Source organism: Mustela erminea, chromosome 5 (genome assembly GCF_009829155.1).
Source record: "Mustela erminea isolate mMusErm1 chromosome 5, mMusErm1.Pri, whole genome shotgun sequence".
Lineage (NCBI taxonomy): Eukaryota > Metazoa > Chordata > Mammalia > Carnivora > Mustelidae > Mustela > Mustela erminea.
In genome coordinates, this window is record NC_045618.1 from 32,318,010 (window position 1) to 32,338,971 (window position 20,962).

Genomic DNA, 20,962 nt, shown 5'->3' on the forward strand with positions numbered 1-20,962 from the left:
TGTGTGGTGGGGAAGGCCCTGCACTCAGAGCTGGGGAGCTGGGGCGCGGGGGCCTGCAGAGGTGGTGGCGGCAGCTCTCCCCTGCCAGAGATGAATTCCCACTTAACTGTATCTGCCCTCTGGCTTCTGAGAGGACTGAAAGCTCCCATTAAGACACGGTGAGAGCGAGCTGCCGAGGGAGCAGGTCCTGCCAGGGACATTATGACAGGCCATTTCTCAAGCCTCATATGGGCTACTGCAATAGCTACTTAACCACTCTCTCTGACTTCATTATCTCAGCCCCAAATCTTTCTTCATTCACCAGAGTCGTAACAGTCGGTACTCAAGGAACGGAGATCACAGCTCACCCGTAGTACAAGGTGTCTTACACATGCTATGAGCAGGGTGAAGCCCACATTTTGCAGCAATGGTACCTGAGCTTCTGGAAGGTTGGTTCTAACCTCCACCTCGTCTAATGTGAAAATCTCCAGCCTGCCCTGGAGAGAGCTGGCTGGTTTTGGCTGCCATGCATTTGCACATGCTGTTGGTGCTTCCTGAAATGCTCAACACCCCTCGCCCCGTGACATTTAGCCATCTTCCACGCATCCTTTCATATCTGGGTCAGACTTCCCCTCTTCTATGAAGCTTTCCCTTTCTAGTTGCTTTGTTACTCACTGCTTTTGCTCCCATACATAGCCTGTTACATTGAACCTGAACCTTCATAAACATGGGTGAATGAATGAATGTATAAATGAAAAACAAGGAAACAGCTGCTTTCCTCACAGCCTTGAATATTATACCATGGACTGCACATAAATACAACACATGCATCCTAGGAGGAATAGTGTAGAGTTCTAGAACTCAGCCTAGGACTCAGATTCCCATATCTGGTACAGAACCCCAGGCCTACTAGGCTGTGTGTGACCGTGGAAACGTCACAATCAGGAGTCGGAAGCCCTGGATTTTGGTTCTAGGACTTCCATAATTAGTGGGTGGGTTCAGGCACATTACTTCTCCACTGAGTCTCTCTTTTTTTTTATTAAAGATTTTTATTTTTATTTAGTTACTAGGCAGAGAGAGAGAGAGACCATAAGTAGGCAGAGAGGCAGGCAGAGAGAGAGGGAGAAACAGGCTCCCCATTGAGCAGAGAGCCCGATGTGGGGCTCGATCCCAGGACCCTGGGATCATGACTGGAGCCAAAGGCAGAGGCTTAACCCACTGAGCCACCCAGGCGCCCCTCCACTGAGTCTCTTAATGTGTAAAATGGGAATATCTGTTCTCTGTGCTTTACAGTGTTATGAGGATCAAATATAATTTCGGGTGTGAAAGTAACTTATAAATAGTGAAGTTCTGTAGAGAAGTAGGTGCCATCATTTAAGGAGTTAGAAGGCACCAGCTCTTAAGCTGGCTAGGAGAGTGGGAAGAATTTTTTAGAATTCCCAAATTAAAACACTGTGGTAAGCAGTGTGGATAGAAAGTCATGAAGCATTTCTTTGGCTTATTCTAGGTGATAGATAATCCCATTAGAGGGCTTATTTTTGAGAACAAGATTCTAATTCTTTTCTAGAGGCAGGCAGTGGGCACAAAGGAAGACTCATTTGTTTAGAACTAATTTTACTTTAAGTTGGGTATGTGGGGGAAACGATCTTATTTATGGATAATGAATGGGTTTACAGTAGTTTAGCAGACTTTTGCCCAAAAATGCCTAAAGTTAATTCTACCTAATAAAAGAAAATAGGTTAACATGGTATAACCCACCACAGAGAAAACTACAAAAGACATTTCGAAATTCAAGCAAAACCATGTCATGCCCACAGAGGGGCAAAAAAGCTTTACCGCTCATTGGAGGTTTGTAGTCGGATCCTAGGTCTGGCAGCCGGCTTCCTTTTCCTGCAGACCCTGAGGCTGAAGGAGAAGAAATCATGTCAGTAATGACCCAAGCCATTGGTGGGATGAGTCCACTTCACAGCTAGTGAATGTTTTCTACAAAAAAATTATTTTCAGTCTACTCTGTCCATGAGGAGATGAAGTAGCACATAAACAACAGGGCACAAAATGGGCTGTGCAAAGCAAACTAAGGTATAGCTTTCTATGCAATGAGGCATCTGAAAGGCTGTATCCCTTGGGCCATGGCTGTATCTAGTGTGGAAACAGACTGCCACTTGCTATTCACATGGTGGGAGCACACACATTTCTCTCGCCCAGGAAACAGTTCCTGCAAGACCACTCAGAGCACTTATGGCAAAAGTAGCTTCTCTCAGAAAAGGAATCAAGGGACCAGTTAGGCTGACTTCTGCATTATGGAAGTGGACTTTTCCAAAGGACTTGGCTATGTTGATCTCCTAGTAGGTGTCAGTAGTGTTTGGATTTTCCCCCCACATTATAAAGCTGCCTTTTCCAATATAAGGATACCCTAAGCAGAAGCAGGAAGGTATGTGGAAGTTCAAATCGGTTCTTGGTTCCTGCTCAGTTACCCAAATACACAAGGATGGAAAAACAAAGTCTTCCGTCTTGTTGCTCACCAAGATACCATCTCCTAATTCACTGTCATAAAATATAATGAGTGAGGCTGCTGATCTTGGGCTTGGGACCACCTCACAAACAGACTTCATAAAACACAAAGATCAGGTTTTTTTTTTTTTTTTTTAGTAATTTGTATTCTTGGTCCTGAACTTTATGCTTCACATTTATAGGAAAAGTTGCTTGGGAAAAGCAAATAGAAGGAATCCTTTCCCAATACAGCAAAGGCATTTGTCAATCCAACGTTTGGATTCCTCCTGAAGAAGGTGTGAAAGAACTGTGAAGTCAAAGCTGCTCATGGTTAACAGAGCACACTGCCTGCATTGAATACTGGTCTACCACGTACTGGACTTCTGGCAAGTTATTCATTATTCTTGAGTCTCAGTTTCTTCATCGCAGAACAGCAATAATAATGGTATCTACTTCACAAAACTGTGTTGAAGATTAAATGGAAATTTACTCCTATAAAATATTCTGAATACTGCCTGACACACAGCAAATGTTCAACAAATGTTAGCTACTATTATCACATATATAATAAAGTTTTAGGGAAGAACATCACCTTTCCCTTTGCAGAGGCACAGAGCATGAAGCTTCAGAAAACACTTATAAATAATTATTTCTACAAATAAAGCTTTACTAGAAATACACAAACTAGATGCGTTTCTATAAAACATTACAGCTAATGTCATATCAGAGTTGACTAAATGAAAAATTAAAATCTGAACATTTCTGTATATAGTTCACTTAACAGAATAAATACAGAGATGAAAACAATGTTTTCTGTTTCCAGAAGTTCAAAACTCCCAAAGGAACAGAAGTTGTTGCGTACCCAAAAGGGCATATTAAACTCAGTCCCTGATTCTTCTTCTGTTGTCCATACTTGTTCCTTCATCCCCTGACTTCCGTGGCCATGACTGCTCCCAAATGGTACACACCGTATGTTAGGGGTCCAGCTGCTCTTTTCACTGGGATGAAGTCTAGCTGGAGGAGATGGCTTAGCCCCCATGAGGTTCTTCAGATTTAAGTGTGCTTACTTTTCAGGGAGCCCACACATGAGCCCAACTATCCAGAGTATCATGTTATGTAAATAATTGCCAAAGAGTATATTTTGCCAATAAAATGGTTGGTTTAATTCCCCTATTTCCCAGTATTTTTTCTTTTAAATATAACCTATGAATAGAAATTCCAAGGATTAACCAAACACCAAAAAGAACTACGGGTAAAGAATTTTAAAGGCCAGAGGAGTGGCACAAGCAAGACTCTGGCTTATCCAGTGGGGATAAGAGTGGGGGGAGAACAATGAGCACATTTGTACTCCATGTGCACACAGTATAGTTACTTTCCTGTTCTCACACTTGAGTCAAAATGTCCACCATCACTAGGGTGCCTTACGCATACACACATCCAACATACAACAAAAGACTCATTGAGTGCAAATATATTTCCAAAGCCCTGAAACAGGCAGCCTCAAGTCTGACTCTTCCTTGCCATTAACAAGATCCAAAGACAACTTCTTTCTTCTTCTTCTTTTTAAAAAATATTTTAATAAAAGATTTTATTAAGTAATCTCTACATTTAATGTAGGACTCAAATTTACAACCCCAAGATCAAGAATCACATGGTCCACCAACTGAGCCAGCCAGGCACCCCAAGACTTTTTATTTCTAAAAACTACTCTTAAACCTTGAAAGCAACCATCAACTTTACTTCCATTGCTCTCAGTATAGAGAACAGATACCAACTTTAGCTGACTCCTCAGAGATGAAAACCACAGTTCAGTTACCTCTTCACCATCTCAATTACAGTGGAAAAACTATGCTGACAGACAATTTCGAGAATGGTGACACTCAGGCCTATACTTTCTAACTTTCCATTTTAAATTGTTCCTATCTCTTTTAAAATGAGCAGATGTATTTAAGGGAAGAAACAGAAAAAGAGCTCTGAATTAAGCTTATTTAACAGAATAAATAGTACTAATTCTGTCACAGATTATCACACAATTCAGTAGGGTAAATGTGTAGATTCTTGGTCGGGGTGGGGGAGGAAAATAGGGTATTTGCGGAATTTGATTACCACTTTTCATCTAGAGATACTAATGCAATCTTAGATGCTACGAGTATGACAAACTGGTATGTTTGCTGTCATACTGGTCCAAATGCCTATCATGGTTACAGAATTTCAATATCATAGCACAGAGGACAAAGGGACCCAAACTTAAGGCCAATCTCCTACAGCTGCAGAACTCCATTTACTCTCCTCAGTTTCCCCCTATTTAGTTCCTAAGTCAATTCCCAGCTTTTCAGATACCCCAAGTGCCACAAACATGGACTCAACTCCACTTTGGCCAATGAATAATGTGGATTTTAACACACAGTACTGATTTTCAGGGGGGAAAAAAAAGGAACAAAAACAACAAAATGCTAGTAAGAGTAGGTCACAAAAGAGAGGAAAGGAGAGAGAGGCCATCTACTGATTTACCTTGATCATTAGGCATTTTATCAGAGGAGTCCGCTAACAGGCCAAGCACAGGGGGAGAAAAAACAAGAGCAAGGATCACAAGCTTTGAAGGTGGGACAAGCAGAACTTTTAAAGGAAAAAAAATAAAACCCCACAAACTTCCAAACAAATCGAGTCTTAGTTTCAGTGCTAACAGAAAAGAAATCCATACATGATTTCCACATTTCCACAGACTCAGTCCCCAACTAACTTTATTCCTAGGCTCACTTGGTTTAGTACTTTATCTTCACTGTCTCATCTAGAGTTTTCTTCAAAGCTCTCATTAGTGTCTTTCTCTCCACAAGTAAGACTTTCAGGTTAAGAGCCTGCATGTGTTGAAAGGGAAATATCCATCACAATAATATGCTATTACGCTACCTGAGAACCAAGAGCATTGCATCTGATCTGACTGGTTAAAAACTCTGAGATCGCTGCCATTCACCTGCCTTGAACAGCCTTGTATGTGACACGGTTAGCCCAGTAACCTAGGGAGCACTGACTTGTGGTCAATGGGTGGGTGAGGGATCATTTTGAGGTAAATGTTCACACTTTGGTTCATAAGCTCACCATCAGGGCTTCTTATATTCTCTATAGTCTCTATATGCTACAGTGATAGGTGCAAGCATGGCCCCACTAACGAGACACGGAATAAAACACTATTTAGTGGAGCTTTACCTTTAGGTGTTCTGAACTGGACAGCTTCAGACATGGGTCCCATGCCCTTTGAGTTTCGAGCTTGGATTTTGAAGTAATATGGTGTGTCAAGTGTTAACTCTTGTATCTGGTGAGTCAGCCTGTTTCCCACAACAGGCTCAATAACCCAGTCGTGTATCTCTGCATTCACATCCGTACTATAATATATGATGTAACCTGTCCAAAGGAGGAAATGAGAAAAGATATCTTATTCCTGCCTTTTCTTTTGGAATCAGTAAGTCAATAAAGACATATCTTATAGCATATACAAATACAGAACCAGTTACTGATTAAAGGCCAATAGTAAAATGCATTCAAAATGCTACTCTAAACATCATATAGAGAAAAACCATAATTTCAACACTGCCAGGCTGTAAGTTAACATCTGTATTAGCAGTTAAAGCAATAAAAGTAGTTACAATAATAAAAGAGGGTTAAGAACTCTCAGAAACTAAGAAAACAATCACTTCACTTCAACGTCTTAATGTTTGAAAAATGTACCCACCAAGGGTCTACGATTCAAATAATGCACTTTTGAAAACCAACACTGGCCCAGCGTGCTGCTTTAGCCCTCACCAGTATGATTTCCCCGGAGAAAAACTCTGGCAGACCTGGGAGGTGTGGGCGGTACCTTTTACTAAAGCTCTCCCACACTTGGAGTGAGTGAAGCCACAGGGAAACATGATCCGAGACTCCCACCAGGGGGCAGTCACTCTCTATGGTGGAGGCAAGAAGAGACAACCACATGCCTACCTGACCTACACAGTGCAAAAATGCACTGGTTTTTAAAGACAAAATAAAATGTAATCCAGGTCAAGTCATGCTTCATTCTTTTATGGAAGAGGTAAGATCAAAAACCTAAAAAATGGTACAGATAGATACCTTATGGGAAGGAATTCTAACTGAAAGTCTAAGCAGAACAATATTAAGAAATGCTTTCAGTTTCCTTATTCATCCTTATTCATTCCTTATTCATGTTTTCAGCCCCCTTATTCATACAAAGGAACTTCAGAAAGCAAATGCCTGCTCCTTAGGATGTATCCTAAGAAGCTGTAGCAACATAAAGCAGAGGTTCCAAGGGGAATAAATGACAGCTAAATCCAGTCAGGCTTGCCTCCCTGATGAAGCTGAGGAAAGCATAGTGTCCTCTACTGTGGAAAGTTCTCTGGAAGACCAAGGAAAAATCCCAGGTCCCTTCAAAGACCTAGGCTGATTCAAACTTCTAACTCTAGTGTTAGAGCACAGGAAGCTGAAGTAGCAGGCCTGGGGGAAAAATGGAATTAAAAGTCTAATGGGCTTTTGGGGGCTTCAGGTTACAAGAGCTGGATCTGTATTTACTGGGTATTACCCTGTAGAATCAGGCATTCTGATTTTTTTTTTTTTAAAGATTTTATTTATTTATTTGACAGAGAGAGAGAGAGATCACAAGTAGGCAGAGAGGCAGGCAGAGAGAGGGGGAAGCAGGCTCACCGCCTAGCAGAGAGCCCGATGCGGGGCTCAATCCCAGGACCCTGAGACCATGACCCGAGCCGAAAGGCAGAGGCTCAACCCACTGAGCCATCCAGGCGCCCCAGGCATTCTGATTTTTAACTCTAAAAATCATCTAGTCAGAGGCAGAGAAGAACAGCTTTTCCGATGAAAATAAATATGTCCGTAAGGCTCCACTGTAGCCAAAGATTGTCTAATGTACTATCACCCATCACACTTTCACACAGTGAGTTGGAACAATCAACTGGCAATTCATTTTTACATTACTATGAGCAAACACCCCCTTGGTCCACTTGCAAGGACCACCCTGACTTCCTGAGTCTCATAAAATGGTCAAGCCAACGTTTGGACTCCCACTTCTTCCAACCACACAGTCCTGGGCTGGAGTGCTTCTGCCCAGCAGAGAACAGATACACACTCAAAGGCATCTTACCTGTAATTTTGCCATTGGCTTCTGAGGGAGGTTGCCAATTTACAATTATGGTCCTGGGTTTTCCCTCTTTACTCACAACTGTCACATCCTTGGGTGGAGAAGTAGGAGCTACAAAATAACAAGACTGTCAATAATTCTTGTCCATTCCAGTTTCATTCACCATTTCTACAACACTTTCCTTTTAAAAGGTGCAATAAGAGGTGTAAGGCAAAAAAGCTAAAGCCTCCTGGCTCAAAGAACTCATAGTCTTCCTATAAAATAGATCCAATAAAAAGAAGAATATGCAAAGAACCAAAGAAAAAAACACCATACTATGAGGCTATAGAACTGTCACCTTGGGCTGGAGGTCAAGAATTTATAGGATTCTTACGTAGGGATATCAAAAGACCTTTGTAGTTAATTACCAAGTATCCACATTATACCAGGCATTTTATAAATAGTATTTCACTTAATATTTGTGGCAACTTGAAAGGCAATTTACCACTATCCCTGTTTGACAGATCAGGGCATTGACAATGAAAAACGTTACGTAATTTGCTCAAGATGACATTCTGTCCCACCTCCCCATATTTAGATTATTTTATTAGAATATTTTCTAGTGTAAAATAATTTTCTCTTTCACTTACAGTTGTCTCTCCAAACAAAATATAATGTGTGAAACCCCCTATTCCCTCAAAGACTCACCTTAGGTGTGGAGTGAAAAAATGCTGTTTTTAAGTTTTCACTCTCAATCTCAACTATTGAGATTATTGCTCTGAAATGTAAAGCTACTTAGGAAACACCACCAATAGAATAAAAACAACACTGCATTTCTTGTATTTCCATGTTATGGATATCCATATAGGATAACTTTTAATGTACTAGTAGAGAAATGAGTAAATTAAGTACATCCTCAAATTTACTTTTCCTAAAATACTGGAATTTTCCTAGCATAAAATGGAAGAAAGCCTGGTGAAATGCAGACATCCTGAGAGAATACATACCATTATTTATTAACTAACGGATTGGAATGAAGCAAAAAGATATTCTTAAAACTAGCAAAGAAGGCAAACTCAAAACCCAAGGTCTATTTAAACTTTTTTTGTTATTTCTAAGCTCTCCAGATGCAATCCTTTTCTCTGTAGGAAGTCCATCAACTGTGCAGGAGACACAAAGACATTAGGGTCAGGCCCAGTCCAGAAGTCTTATAGCTCCACTTTTTCATTATTTATATATAGGCGGAAAAAAAAAAAAAAAAAAAAGGCCACATGAGGCTGGAAGGGACAGAGACTCCTGATGGTTACACAGAAGCCCATGCTAGAAAGAGTACAAGAGGGAGAAGGGCAGGCCTACGAAAGAGCAAAAGGCAAAGAGAACTACAAACTTGGATGGCCTGCTTTCCCCTTAATTTGCTTCCGTGTCTTTTATCTTTCATGTTTACTTACAGACAAAATCCCTTAGGCTGCCCCAATGGGATTTTAGTAGATACTACTTATAAGAAAGCTGCTAGGGCAGCTTTGGGGTTCTCTGGTAAGGTTCTGAGCCTCTAGCCAGCCTGGTGTTGGCAGCTGGTCAAGAGCAGGTCACTTCACGTTTCTTCTACCGCAATTTAGCAATAAAGCAGGATTAATGACATTAATCCTTTACATCTGCACAGTGCTTTCTTACTGCCAGCTGCTTTTTCATCTGCTCATTTTACCTTACAAGAAGCCTATAGGGTAGGAAAAGCAGATGTTATTGTCACCCCTCTTTTACAGGTGGAAGAAACAACAGGCTGGATGACTTACGCAGTCAGTACTTGGTTGACCTAGGACTGAACTCAAGTCCCCTGATTTCTAAAATCTAGCATCCTTTGTATTCGATCATCCCATTATTTGGTAATGTTCTTGTTCAGTCATGAAGAAAACATAATTCATCAGCTGGAAAAGCAAACACGGAACTCCAGCTGTGCTGCTCACTATGTTCTGTAAGTGGTTTAATTCACACCTTCGATTCTTTCCTCAGGTAGTAGAAGCAGGTGATGAGAAGTCTCATGACTAGGAATGTGGCCCAACACTAGTCTTTCTTCCACTGGCTTTCACGTCTTACAAAGAAAAGAAATGCCATGTATTAAGATTCAGATAACACATACCATACTCAAAGGTGGTCCCATGGGCTGTCATACTCCATGTGCTTGATCTTCGACCTTTGGTCACCATCACAGAGAATTCATACAGTGTATTTGCTTTTAAACCAGTCACCAAGTAACTTAAAGTGGTTGCATTTGCATTCTGGAAGTAGAGGAATCAAGAACTTTAGAATTAGGAAATATCAAGAGTTAGCTTTTCCCACCCAGAGCAAATGTGCCGGTACCTTGTACTTGGTGTTCGCTGGGATGTTGGTTTTCCATCGGACTGTGTAGTACCGGGAATCTGTGATCTTCTGGTGTTTGGGCAGTGAGTTGTCCGCCCATGTGATCCTTATGGTGTCATGACTCAGAATGGAAGCCTGAACTCCCACAGGGGGCATCATGGGAGTGGGATCTGGCACTGGAGTGTATGGAGCATTAATAACAAATAAATCAACTTCAGAAGTGTCTGGGTAAAAAGTAATTAAAAAAGGGAAGTGGCATTTTTAACATAAACAAAAATAAAAGAAAAGGAAAATGCAGGGTAATATAATGGAATGAAAGGTGAGAAATGGAGAAAGAGAAAGAGAATCTGGAGTTAATAGATAACCACCATTCAATAAAAAGAGTATTTCCACGTGTGTTCTTTCAGGAAAAATTTTTAAAAAATGTCTAGGGAAATAATTAACAATATTCTCTACTGTATTCTGTAGGTATATTAACATTTGATAATCCAGTGATTATATTAACATATTCATACTTGAATTTTCCTTACACTATTTGAAAATTCTCTCTTTTCCAAAAAGGATTGTGAGAAGATACAAACTATTTTTAAAATCAAGCGTGTAATTTCAGAACAAGCAACAAAAAGCTCATGATCTATTTTGATAATTCAGTGAATGTGACTGAATTCTGGGGACACGGCTTACCAATGCAGGTCAATGGACATGTAAGCCTGAGTCCTGAATGTCAGCCAATGGCAACTTAGCCTGGCCTTGGTTTTAGGGTTATCTGATACCCACACAGGGTCCAGTTCAGATTTGCTGATGTCCTGGGTCTAGAAGCAGTACAACAAAATGGCTCACATCCAAATAAAGCAAAAAGAACTCAAGGGCATTGCACTTCCTGAGGAAAAGGTAGGCTGATGCCATGAAGGAATATCTGTTATGCTTTCTCCTAGAATCAGAGAATAACCCACCTAATGAATCCCAATCAGTTATAGAAAATGACATAACATGGGTCCAAGTGACAGCCTTTATGAATGCTAAAAATCAGAGTACTTATTTGATAGAAAGGAAATCTACACTCATGTATGTCCTGTGCCATATGCAGGTGACACCTTCTCTAAGCTCACTGTCAAAGCAGAGGCTAGAATGTGCACACAAGGACCATGAGCCCAGGGCAGCACAGCAGGATCCCCTGGGCTTTACCAGCTCTTGGTTAGGTTTTCTACATACGCACATACTGATTTGAAGTTAAGGTTTAAAAATGGGTTTCCCACATGATTATGCAGAGTAGCCCTTCCTGTAACTCAAAACCTGAAATGGCATGGACCTTGTTTATGAGTAAGTGCCAAAATAACATAATAGTCTCCATTTGTGTATTTCCTGCACAATGAGCACTAAAAGTAACTGAGGAACAGCCAACATTATAGTCAAGGGCTTTGTTCAAAGATCAAGAAACAAACCAATTAGTTATAGAAAATGCACCTTTGGGTGCAAAAGTCATTAGACTTCTTTGAGAATTCTTTTTTATTGGTAATAACTCCTGAAAAGGTAACAAGGTGACATGACTTAGGAACAGTTCCTTGTATATTTCTAGCCAGAAGACTATATTTTTAAGTCACATAAGAAAATAATTTCAAAAAATTTTTTTCTATTATAGGTAATTTAAGAAAGTAGCAAATCACTTACTTAAATACTCTCTTTTTCACCTTACTCCCCGCCCCCCTTTCTGGAATATCAAAGCTCTTTGCAAAAGAACTTTTAAATTGTAAGCACACAGGAGAAGAGAAGACAGAACTACCAAACATGAGTGATGATGCTGGTCTTGTTAAGTAAAAGCATAAAAGAAAAAAAAGGGGGCAGAGGTGATCTTTTTAGAAAGAATAATGTGAAATTTGCATCATTATACAAAGTATCCAGAAAATATAGTAGGCAATAGAGATACACAGTTCTGGAAAACAGATGGAAAAAGCATTTCTGAAAATGATAATTTCTTGGGTTTTGGGGACCCTTTAGAAAAATTTACAAGTCTAACATATTTATTTCAATACACCTTATCACTCAGCTCTATATTCGATGTTTTATCTACAGAAATTTTACATTATATGGATATTCCTTTATTACTTAAAATAACATTTTGGTCTCATAATAATAATTAATAATAATAATAAATGTACAGTTGATCAAATGGATAGTACAACTGACTTTATACTTTTTAAAAAATTAACATATAATGTATTATTTGTTTCAGGGGTACAGGTCTGTGAGTCATCAGTCTTACACAATTCACAGCACTCACCATAGCACATACCCTCCCCAGGGTCCATCACCCAGCCACCCCATCCCTCCCACTCCCAAGCCCCCAGCAACCCTCAGCTTATTTCCTGAGATTAAGAGTCTCTTATGGTTTGTCTCCCTCTCTGGTTTCATCTTGTTTCATTTTCCCCCCTTTTCCCCCATAATCCATTGTCTTGTTTCTCAAATTCCTAGAATCAGTGAAATAGTATGATAATTGTCTTTCTCTAACTGACTTATTTCACTTAGCATAATACCCTCTAATTCCATCCATGTCATTGCAAATGGCAAGATTTCGTTTTTTGATGGCCGCACAGTATTCCATTGCTGACTTTATAAACTCTCTATATAAATAAAACTCCCAATCAACTTAGGTGACTAGTGAAGAAAATGCTGGATTCACTGATCATACACATTTATTGAGACCATCAGTAACCTATATAATCCTCTAGAGATACGGAGAAGTGGTTTTTTCTTTTTTTTTTTTTTTTTCACTCATTTTAGTTATAACTCACATGACCAAAAGACAAAAATCACTTTTTTAGGGATGGGGAGGGACAGAGGGAGAGTAATAGAGAAAATCTTAAGTAGGCTCCATGCCCAGCATGGAGCCCAATGCAGGGCTCGATCTCACAACCTTAAGATCATGACCTGAGACAAAATCATGAAGCAGATACTTAACCAACTAAGCTACCCAGGTGCCCCCCAAATCACTAATAATTCTCTCACAACTATAGTTCTAGATCCCAACATATTAAAAACATGTGCTACATATCTACATGGAATTATTTATATGAATGACTGGATTGTTAATATTTTCTAAAAAACAAAACAGAAATTAATGGAAATTTCTGTTTCGAAAGCCTGCTTTCCTATATGAAGCCTGCAGCTTATGCTGGCATATGCTCTTCCTTCCACCAATACCTGTGGGACAGACCTCAGGCCAACATTCCACATGAGCTTCTGGAAAAAGTGCTTGAAGACCAGAGATGGACAGGATGGCTTACCTGTGTGAGGTCTGGTCACAGCACTCTCGTACAGGGGGATGCCCTCACCCACATTGTTAAAGGCTTTCAGGGTTATCACGTAGTGAGAGCTGGGATCTGAAGGAAGGAAACAAGTGAAAACACTTAGGAAAAAATTCTCCAGAACTTAAAAAATTCAAGGGTGACAGTGCATGAACTTAAGTGCGGAGGAAGTCAAGGAGGATTTTAAGAGGATTTTAAAATGTGTATGTGGGATTCCTCCAGGCTGTGGGGAAACACAGTGATGGCAGCAGACACAGCACAGAGAAACTTCTGGGATCAATGTCTCGGAGTCAGTCCCAGGAGTGAGAGACTGGCTGTGCCCGAATCCTCTCTTGGCCTCAACTAACCAGTGGTTTAGTGATGTTACCGTACAGTGGAGGGCTTGGACAAGAAGAAGTAAAAGGATTTTCATGCGGTGTAAGCCCACGGGTGGAACTTGGTGATTCACTGTGGTTTTACTGGCATTTCTCTGATGATTAATAACATAGAGGACCTTCATATGTGCTGATGGTCCACTTATGTATCTTCTCTGGTATACTGCCTAGTCTTTTAATGGAATTACCATCTTCCTGTTAAGGTGGAAGAGTTTCGTATTTTCTGGACTCAAAATTCTTTGTCAGATATTTGAATGATGAGTATTTTGTCCTAGTCTGTAGCTCATCTTTTCACTTTATTGGTGTCTTTTCCAAAGTTGGAAGTTTTAAATTTCAATGAAGTGCTATAGATTTTTTAGTTTTATAACTTATGCTTTATGCATCCTGAGAGAATCTTGTCTACCTCAAAGCCATGAAGGTTTTTTCCTGTCTTTTTCTAGAGGCTTTATGGTTTTAGCTCTTGACCTTAGGTCTGTTTTCGTGTATGATGTGAAATAAAAGTCAGGGAAAGTTCCTTTTCTTTCTCATACAGATATCCAGTTCTTCCCACACTGTTTCTTGAAAAGACTACTCTCTCCCCACTAAATTATCTTAGTGTGTTTGTCAAAAATCAATTGATTATATATACACACCCACCCACACACACACACACACACACACACACACACACACGGGTCTTTTTCTGGACTCCATTCTGTTCTATTGATCTATAATACCTACCTTTGCACCCATACCACCTCCTCAGTTTCTTGATTACTACAGTTTTATGTAAGTCCTGAAATCAGATAATGTGGCTCTTTAGAAGATATCTGAAGAAATGTTGAAAGACCACACTACCTGAGTCCTCTTTTTCAAAACTGTTTGGCTATTCTACTTCCTTTGCTTTTTAAAATTAAGTTTATCAACTTCTATAAAAAAGCCTGCCAGGATTTTATTTGGAATTGCACTGGGGGAAATGTCATTTTAATAATATTATCTGATCCATAAACATGGTACCTCTACTTATTTAAGTCATTAATTTATTACCCTCAGCAATAATTTTCTAATTTCCAGTGAACAGACCTTGTACATATTTTTAAAAAGTTTATCCCTAAGTATTTCATATTTTTTGATGCTATGTAAGTAGTACTATTATTTTAATTTCGACTTCCAACTGCTTATTGTTAGTACATGGGACTATAACTATTTTTGTATATCAACTTTGTATTCCGTGACTTTGCTGAACTCACTTTTAAGTCTAAATAGCCTTTTTTTGTAGATGCCTCAGGATGGGTTTTTAAATGCCATTTTCCATAAGAGAAACCAGCATTCCTTGGAGAAATGACTGATTCAAGGGCTAAGGGTAGGAAAATATCAGATGAGACCACTATATCTTGCTGCATCAAAAGGAAGAAAGTGCTCAAAGAAAGATAGAAGATGTCAAATAGAGGAATCAATCATAAAGAGACTCCCATTCACCATTCTTTCAGTAAGGAAGAGGAGGAACGCTCTTCTTTATACAAAAAAAAAAAAATGCTGATAAATGTAAAAGAAATTAGAGAATTAGAAACTCACTGGGGAAACACCACAGTAATAACTGTTACTAAAGATGCTAAAACTAGTGAACGAAAGTTCGATGAGAAACAAGATGTTTACAAAGACTCAAGGTATCCCACCTCACAATGTATTTATTAATTTTGAAGGAGAAAACAATAACTTTAGGGAATGTGGCAGATTCCCTCTGAACCAAGTGATTAAAGTTAACATCGCTAGCATCAGACTTTCATGTGCCTCCTGGTAAGATGCACTGGCAAGAACACAATGTGTATCTGCTATTCCTTCCAAAAAGGCATAAGCTGAGAGTAGTGAGGAAATACTAGACATGTCTGAACTGAGAGACATTCTATAAAATATAAACGGTCTGTTCTTATCAAAAATGTCACAGTCATAAAATTCAAGAAAAAAAAACTACGGAAATGTTCTGTAACAGAGAGAACTAATGAGACATGGTAACTAAATACAACAAGTGGTCCTGGACCAGAAAACAATGTTTTTCTTTTGTTATAAAGGATGTTAATGAAGAAACTATTAAAATATAAATAAAGTCTACAGATACTGTCTGAATGTTAATTTAATGACTCTGTAACACTGTACTGTAGTTATATTAGAAAACACCCTCATTTTTAGGAAATGCACATTAAAGTATCAGAGGGTGGAGGGGCATCACATCTGTAACTTACTCTCAAATGGTTCAGAGAAAAAAATATGTATGTACAGGAAGACAGAATGAGAAAGCACATGTGGTAAAATGTTAACTTATGAGGACTTTTAGTGAAGAATATATAGAAATTATATATATATATATATATATATATATATATTTTTTTTTTTTTTTTTTTTTTGAGAGGGAGGGAGTTAAGCAGGGTGGGGAAGGGGCAGAGAGAGAAGCAGAGAAAGAATCTTAAGCAAGCTCTATGCCCACTGCAGAGCTGGACATGAGCCAAAATCAAAAGTCAGATACTTAACTGACTGAGCCACCCAGGCACCCCTGTTTGTTCTATTTTTAAAGTTTTCTGTAAAAATAAAATTATCATACAATAAAAAGTCAAAAGAAAGAAATCCCTCTTGCAATTCCTTCTTCTACTCAGCATACGTACCCAGATTTTCGATGGTGTAGTAGCGCTGTTTATAGTCCACTTTGATGGTCTGGGCATGAGGGCTGCCAATGCCATAGCCGATGGCGTAACCTCTGACCACAATGTTCTGATTCTCTGGAGGAGTCCAGCTTACTACAATACTAGTGACCAGCGGCCGGACGTGAAGAGAACTAGGCACTTCAGGAACACGAGTTTCTGGGAAGGAGAGTAGAAAAGCAAGACTTGAGAATATTTACCATCCTTGGGCCACGGTGTTTAGCCTCCTGCCAAATTATCTGGGGCTAAGATTTTTTCATTATGCCCAAGAAGTCACAGAGAATCTGTATGTATAGTAGGTATGGCTCATGGTTTTACTACATTCTAAGAAGAGAGCAAAACATAAACAAATGAAATATAAGACAATGCAGTATTAATTTGGAAGGGAAGACAGAGAGATTGAAGAACCTCTGCCCAAGGGAGAGAAACAAATAAACTGCCTTTCAGTAGTTCTTCATCCCACGTGGTCCCACATCTGAGACCCAGACTCACCTAGGTGGAATGAGAAAGGCCTAACACCATCTAATTAGAAGCCTGTTGTCAACGGAAGATCGAGTATCTCATGGTACTCCCCAGAGTAATATGTCAGAAAATAGGAAACTTAAGAACCACATACTGATTTAAATAGTGGGAGACAAGAGGCTTAAAAAAGGTAGCAATTTATAGTATCTTTCAATTCTGTTACTTCAAGACATTACTTGCTGTCTTAATTTACAAAAAATTAGTAAACCAAGAGTGAGAATAAGGACCCAGGTGTTTGGTCTCCCAAGTGCAGCACCTGTGTCTCATAAAGGCATATACACACCTATACCAAAGTACCCACTGAATCAGGAGGCAGAAAAAGGGCAAAGTGTCCAGAACTAAGGGAAAAGGCAAACTGCGGCTGAAAAAGGAGGGATAATGTGGCTCAGTGTTAAACCTCAGATCATTCATCTGTTCAAGAGCCTTGCTAAAAAATAGATAAACACCTAAACATTTTTATTTGTTCTGGTTCTGCGGAAAGGGACAGGTCTCCAAAAACTACTGGGCCGGGGTGGGGGTGGGGAAGCACTCCCAGAGACCTCCTGCCCTACAGTAATGACAGCAGTGGAATGCAGTTGAAGTTAAAGCTCACAGATTTAAGCCAGACACACCCCCACATCTGCGGTCTTCCAGTTTTACTAATCTGACTACAGTTAGTACCTAGCTCCTCCCAGTCTTGTGGATTGTTGTTCTTACCATCTAAGTCACTTTCAAAAGTTTCAGCAGACAGCCAGTCAGTAGCCGGGCCGGTACCGTTGACTGTGAGAGCAGCCACTCGGAAATTGTACTCAGTACCCCGATCAAGACCTGAGACCCAAATGACAAAAACAAACAAACAAACAAAAAACAAAAAAGAAAAAGAAAAAAAGACAAGCTGAAATAAGAGTTCGGAAAACAAAAGATTAACACCTCATTAAATATCGCATCTGCCAAGTCAGCACACAGCCACTATCCTGATAAAATTTCAGTTAACAGAGCACAAACAACCCATGAGCACAGCACAGAGGAGCTCTCAGGTCCCCAGTAGAGGCTGAAGACCACATCAACAGGAAAACCGAGGAGCAGAGTTCCCAGGAGCTTACAGACCGCCCCCCCCCCATCCCCCGGCCTTTTTTTTAAGAGCTTGAAGTCCACTCAGAGATCATTTAATGTAATCTCTTCATTTTGTTACTAAGGAAGCTAATGTCAAAAAGAGGTGGAGGATAATGAAAGAGTCATAACAAAGGAACAAAGTCAGTTGGTCTCAGAAGACTGGAAAAGACTGGAAAGAATTAAAAGCTGTAAATCCTGCTGGGTTACCTTACTTCTGTTCTCTGAGCCAACCCGTAACAAGAATAGAACAATTTTAAACACCAAATATGGTCTACAAATATATTTCAAAACAGCCTACCTACCCATAAGTATATATAAAAAGTAAAGGAGGAATAAAACCTTTCTTCTATGCAGTTTTTCATAGTATTATCAGTAATAAATTTACCAGTGTATGGAAGGCAACAAAATCCACATGTAAAAGTCTATCCTACGAAGTAGGGCAACAGCCAATAATACAGTCAGCTACTCAGATATTCATGCATCCAGTTTTTCTTTTTTTTATGTTAAAACACATAACAAAATCTACCATCTTAACTATTTTTCAGCATACAGTTCACATGTATACATCTTAGAGCACTTAAATACTAGACATCGCATTACATCTTATGAGGATATGAGAAATGATTCTACCTCTCCATACTGAAAAATTGGGATCTTTGGCCAGTAGCAATGCACAAAAGCTCTAAAGAAAGAACCACAGGGGCAGAGAGGACGTGGGCAGGATGCAGGATGGCTCAGTTACTGAATCCTGTCACGTGGTGAGAGAAGAGATGGGTGGTTCTGCTCTTAGCAGGCCCATCCTGAGGCTGTCTGCCCATGAGAAAGCAACAAGCAAGGCAGAAGCAGAAGCAAAATGGCTGGACCCAAATCAGTTTACCTGTCACCTTCCTGCATACACTGACCAGAAAGTGCCAGAGAGGGTTATGCATGTGTTTGTCATTTGTTTGTCAAATGTTTGTCATTGTTAACAGACAAATAACATAGGCCACTGGCAAATATGGTTCCACTGAGGTCCTAAAAGAATTCAACCAATCAAATTATCATTCCCTCCCCTCTGGGGAGTTACAGTGTAAGAGAGCAAGTAAGAGTGAGCATGCGTGCACACACGTGTGAGCTAGAGATGCGTTTGTAGAGAGGCTAAGGATCCTTGTAATCCACACTGCTCTCTGATACTGATCAAGCTTCAGGTTAATGCTTCAAGAGAGCAAAGATGTCCATTTTTGCTCACCATCATATACCTCATGCAAGCACATGCTAATACGAGTTCAATAAAGTCTGTTAAGCAAATGAACCTAAATATGATTTTAAAATACTAAGATTTTCTCCATAAAGAAAAAGCTATTTTTACATTAAAGGTGATTATTTTGCTTACACATCAAACATTTCATTGAGAAAATGAACAGTCCTCTGTGGGAGGAAAGTAACGTGTAAAATATTTCTACGCAATTACAGTGAAGTTATCAGCTCAAACCAGACTTTATAACTGTTATAAGATGTATATGAAAGTAGTATATGTAACACGTATATGAAACATTATGTAACATATCTATAACATGTATATGAAACAGTCTCCTTATGGTCCAGAACTATATTGTTTTCACATTATTAGCAACAAAGACAGTGCCTGGTATACCGTAAATATCTACTACTAAATATTCAAAATAAAAGACTTGCGGATGGGAAATGTTATCCATATTTGGAGTCAAATCAGCAACTGCTTTTTTAAATTTTCAATTAGTCAACACACAGTACACCTCATTAGTTTTGGATGTAGTGTTCAACGATTCATTAGTGGTGTACAACACCCAGTGCTCATCACGACATGTGCCCCCCTTGATACCCATCACCTGGCTACCCCTCCCCCTATGCCCCTCCCTTCTGTAACCCTCAGTTTGTTTCCTGGAGTTGAGTCTCTCACGGTAGCTGATTTTTAAGAACACCTGACTGTACTGTAACACTCCTTTAGTGAGATATCTCAGCAACACCACCCCAACCATGCCTGCTTGTCACAGCTTAGAGCTGTGGGGTTCATGTGAAGAAACTCAAGGACTGAAAGCTACCCCTGGAGACAAACATTCACCTATTTTGAAAGAAGCCAATCCCATCTTCGAGGTGAGGAGTAAGGAGAAAAGCTTGTGGGATTACTGGAGTACATGTTTTCACTGTCAAGAGACTCACTCAAGTCTTAGACACTCATCCCATTACACTTTTGACCCTAGATGTTGGTCCTCTCAAGAACTTGGCCGCTGGAGGCATAAGAAAGTGGTTGATGTCAAGCTTCTCTACCAAGAAGGGGGCAACGTAAGGGAAGCTGAGAGCTCCCCAAGGGTGATGAAATTCATTCTCAGGGCTTAGATAATGATGTCAATATCTCCAATTCTTGCAGTTTTCTTCTACTAGTTCTGTTAGAAACCCCCAAAATAATTTCTTAGGGGCATTTATCTTTATTCTTTATAAGCACAGTCCCAATATCCAAAGAGCAAAAAGCATTTCTTTTTCTTCCCATGCTCCTCCTGCAAAGCCAACTGGCCCTTGCAGAGCCAAGTCTACTCCCCCTACTGAGGGAAGATGATGCGGCTCTTCTGTCATCTATAGAGAAAGCCCATGATGGAAATGCACTGTTACCAAGTACACCACTTGCTCTGCTGCACACAAAGGGAAAAGGACACAAAAGTAGCTATCCCGGACAGAATTCTCTAACCCTTTATCATGTAGCAAGTAGTAGCAAGTCTAAGAAAGATTACTGCATTCCTATAGCTATTCACAAATGTTTCAGGCCACATATACATACAGGAGTGGTATCAGTGTTATAAAAATCATTTTGTAGACCTCTGCTACCAGCTACATTGAGGAGATTTTTGGCTTTTGTTTTACCTTGTTTTGAGATGGCAAAAAACCAATACAGACTTCGGGTGGTTCAACTTACTATTTCTTGACTTTACAATGGTACAAAAGCAATATGCATGCAGGAGAAATTGTACTTCAAATTCTGAGTTGTGACTTTCTCCTACCCAGGCTAGCGATAGGAGGCATAATCCTCTCTTGTGATGCCTGGCA

General features: G+C 39.8%; 1 protein-coding gene across 8 annotated transcripts in view; it reads right to left on the reverse strand.

The window, feature by feature from the left end:
• NEO1 (neogenin 1) overlaps positions 1-20,962 on the reverse strand; it is a 234,041-nt gene that overhangs the window by 19,214 nt on the left and 193,865 nt on the right. For 4 of the 8 annotated variants that reach the window (XM_032342518.1, XM_032342525.1, XM_032342521.1 and 1 more), the window contains 9 exons: positions 17,510-17,620; positions 16,256-16,450; positions 13,225-13,320; positions 9,944-10,167; positions 9,723-9,861; positions 7,613-7,720; positions 5,674-5,868; positions 4,981-5,013; positions 1,816-1,884 (listed from right to left, as the gene is read on the reverse strand). In XM_032342518.1, coding sequence (XP_032198409.1) covers positions 1,816-1,884; positions 4,981-5,013; positions 5,674-5,868; positions 7,613-7,720; positions 9,723-9,861; positions 9,944-10,167; positions 13,225-13,320; positions 16,256-16,450; positions 17,510-17,620 — 1,170 coding nt within the window. The remainder of the gene's footprint in view (positions 1-1,815; positions 1,885-4,980; positions 5,014-5,673; positions 5,869-7,612; positions 7,721-9,722; positions 9,862-9,943; positions 10,168-13,224; positions 13,321-16,255; positions 16,451-17,509; positions 17,621-20,962) is intronic. The other 4 variants (XM_032342523.1, XM_032342519.1, XM_032342520.1 and 1 more) reach the window with 3 other exon arrangements.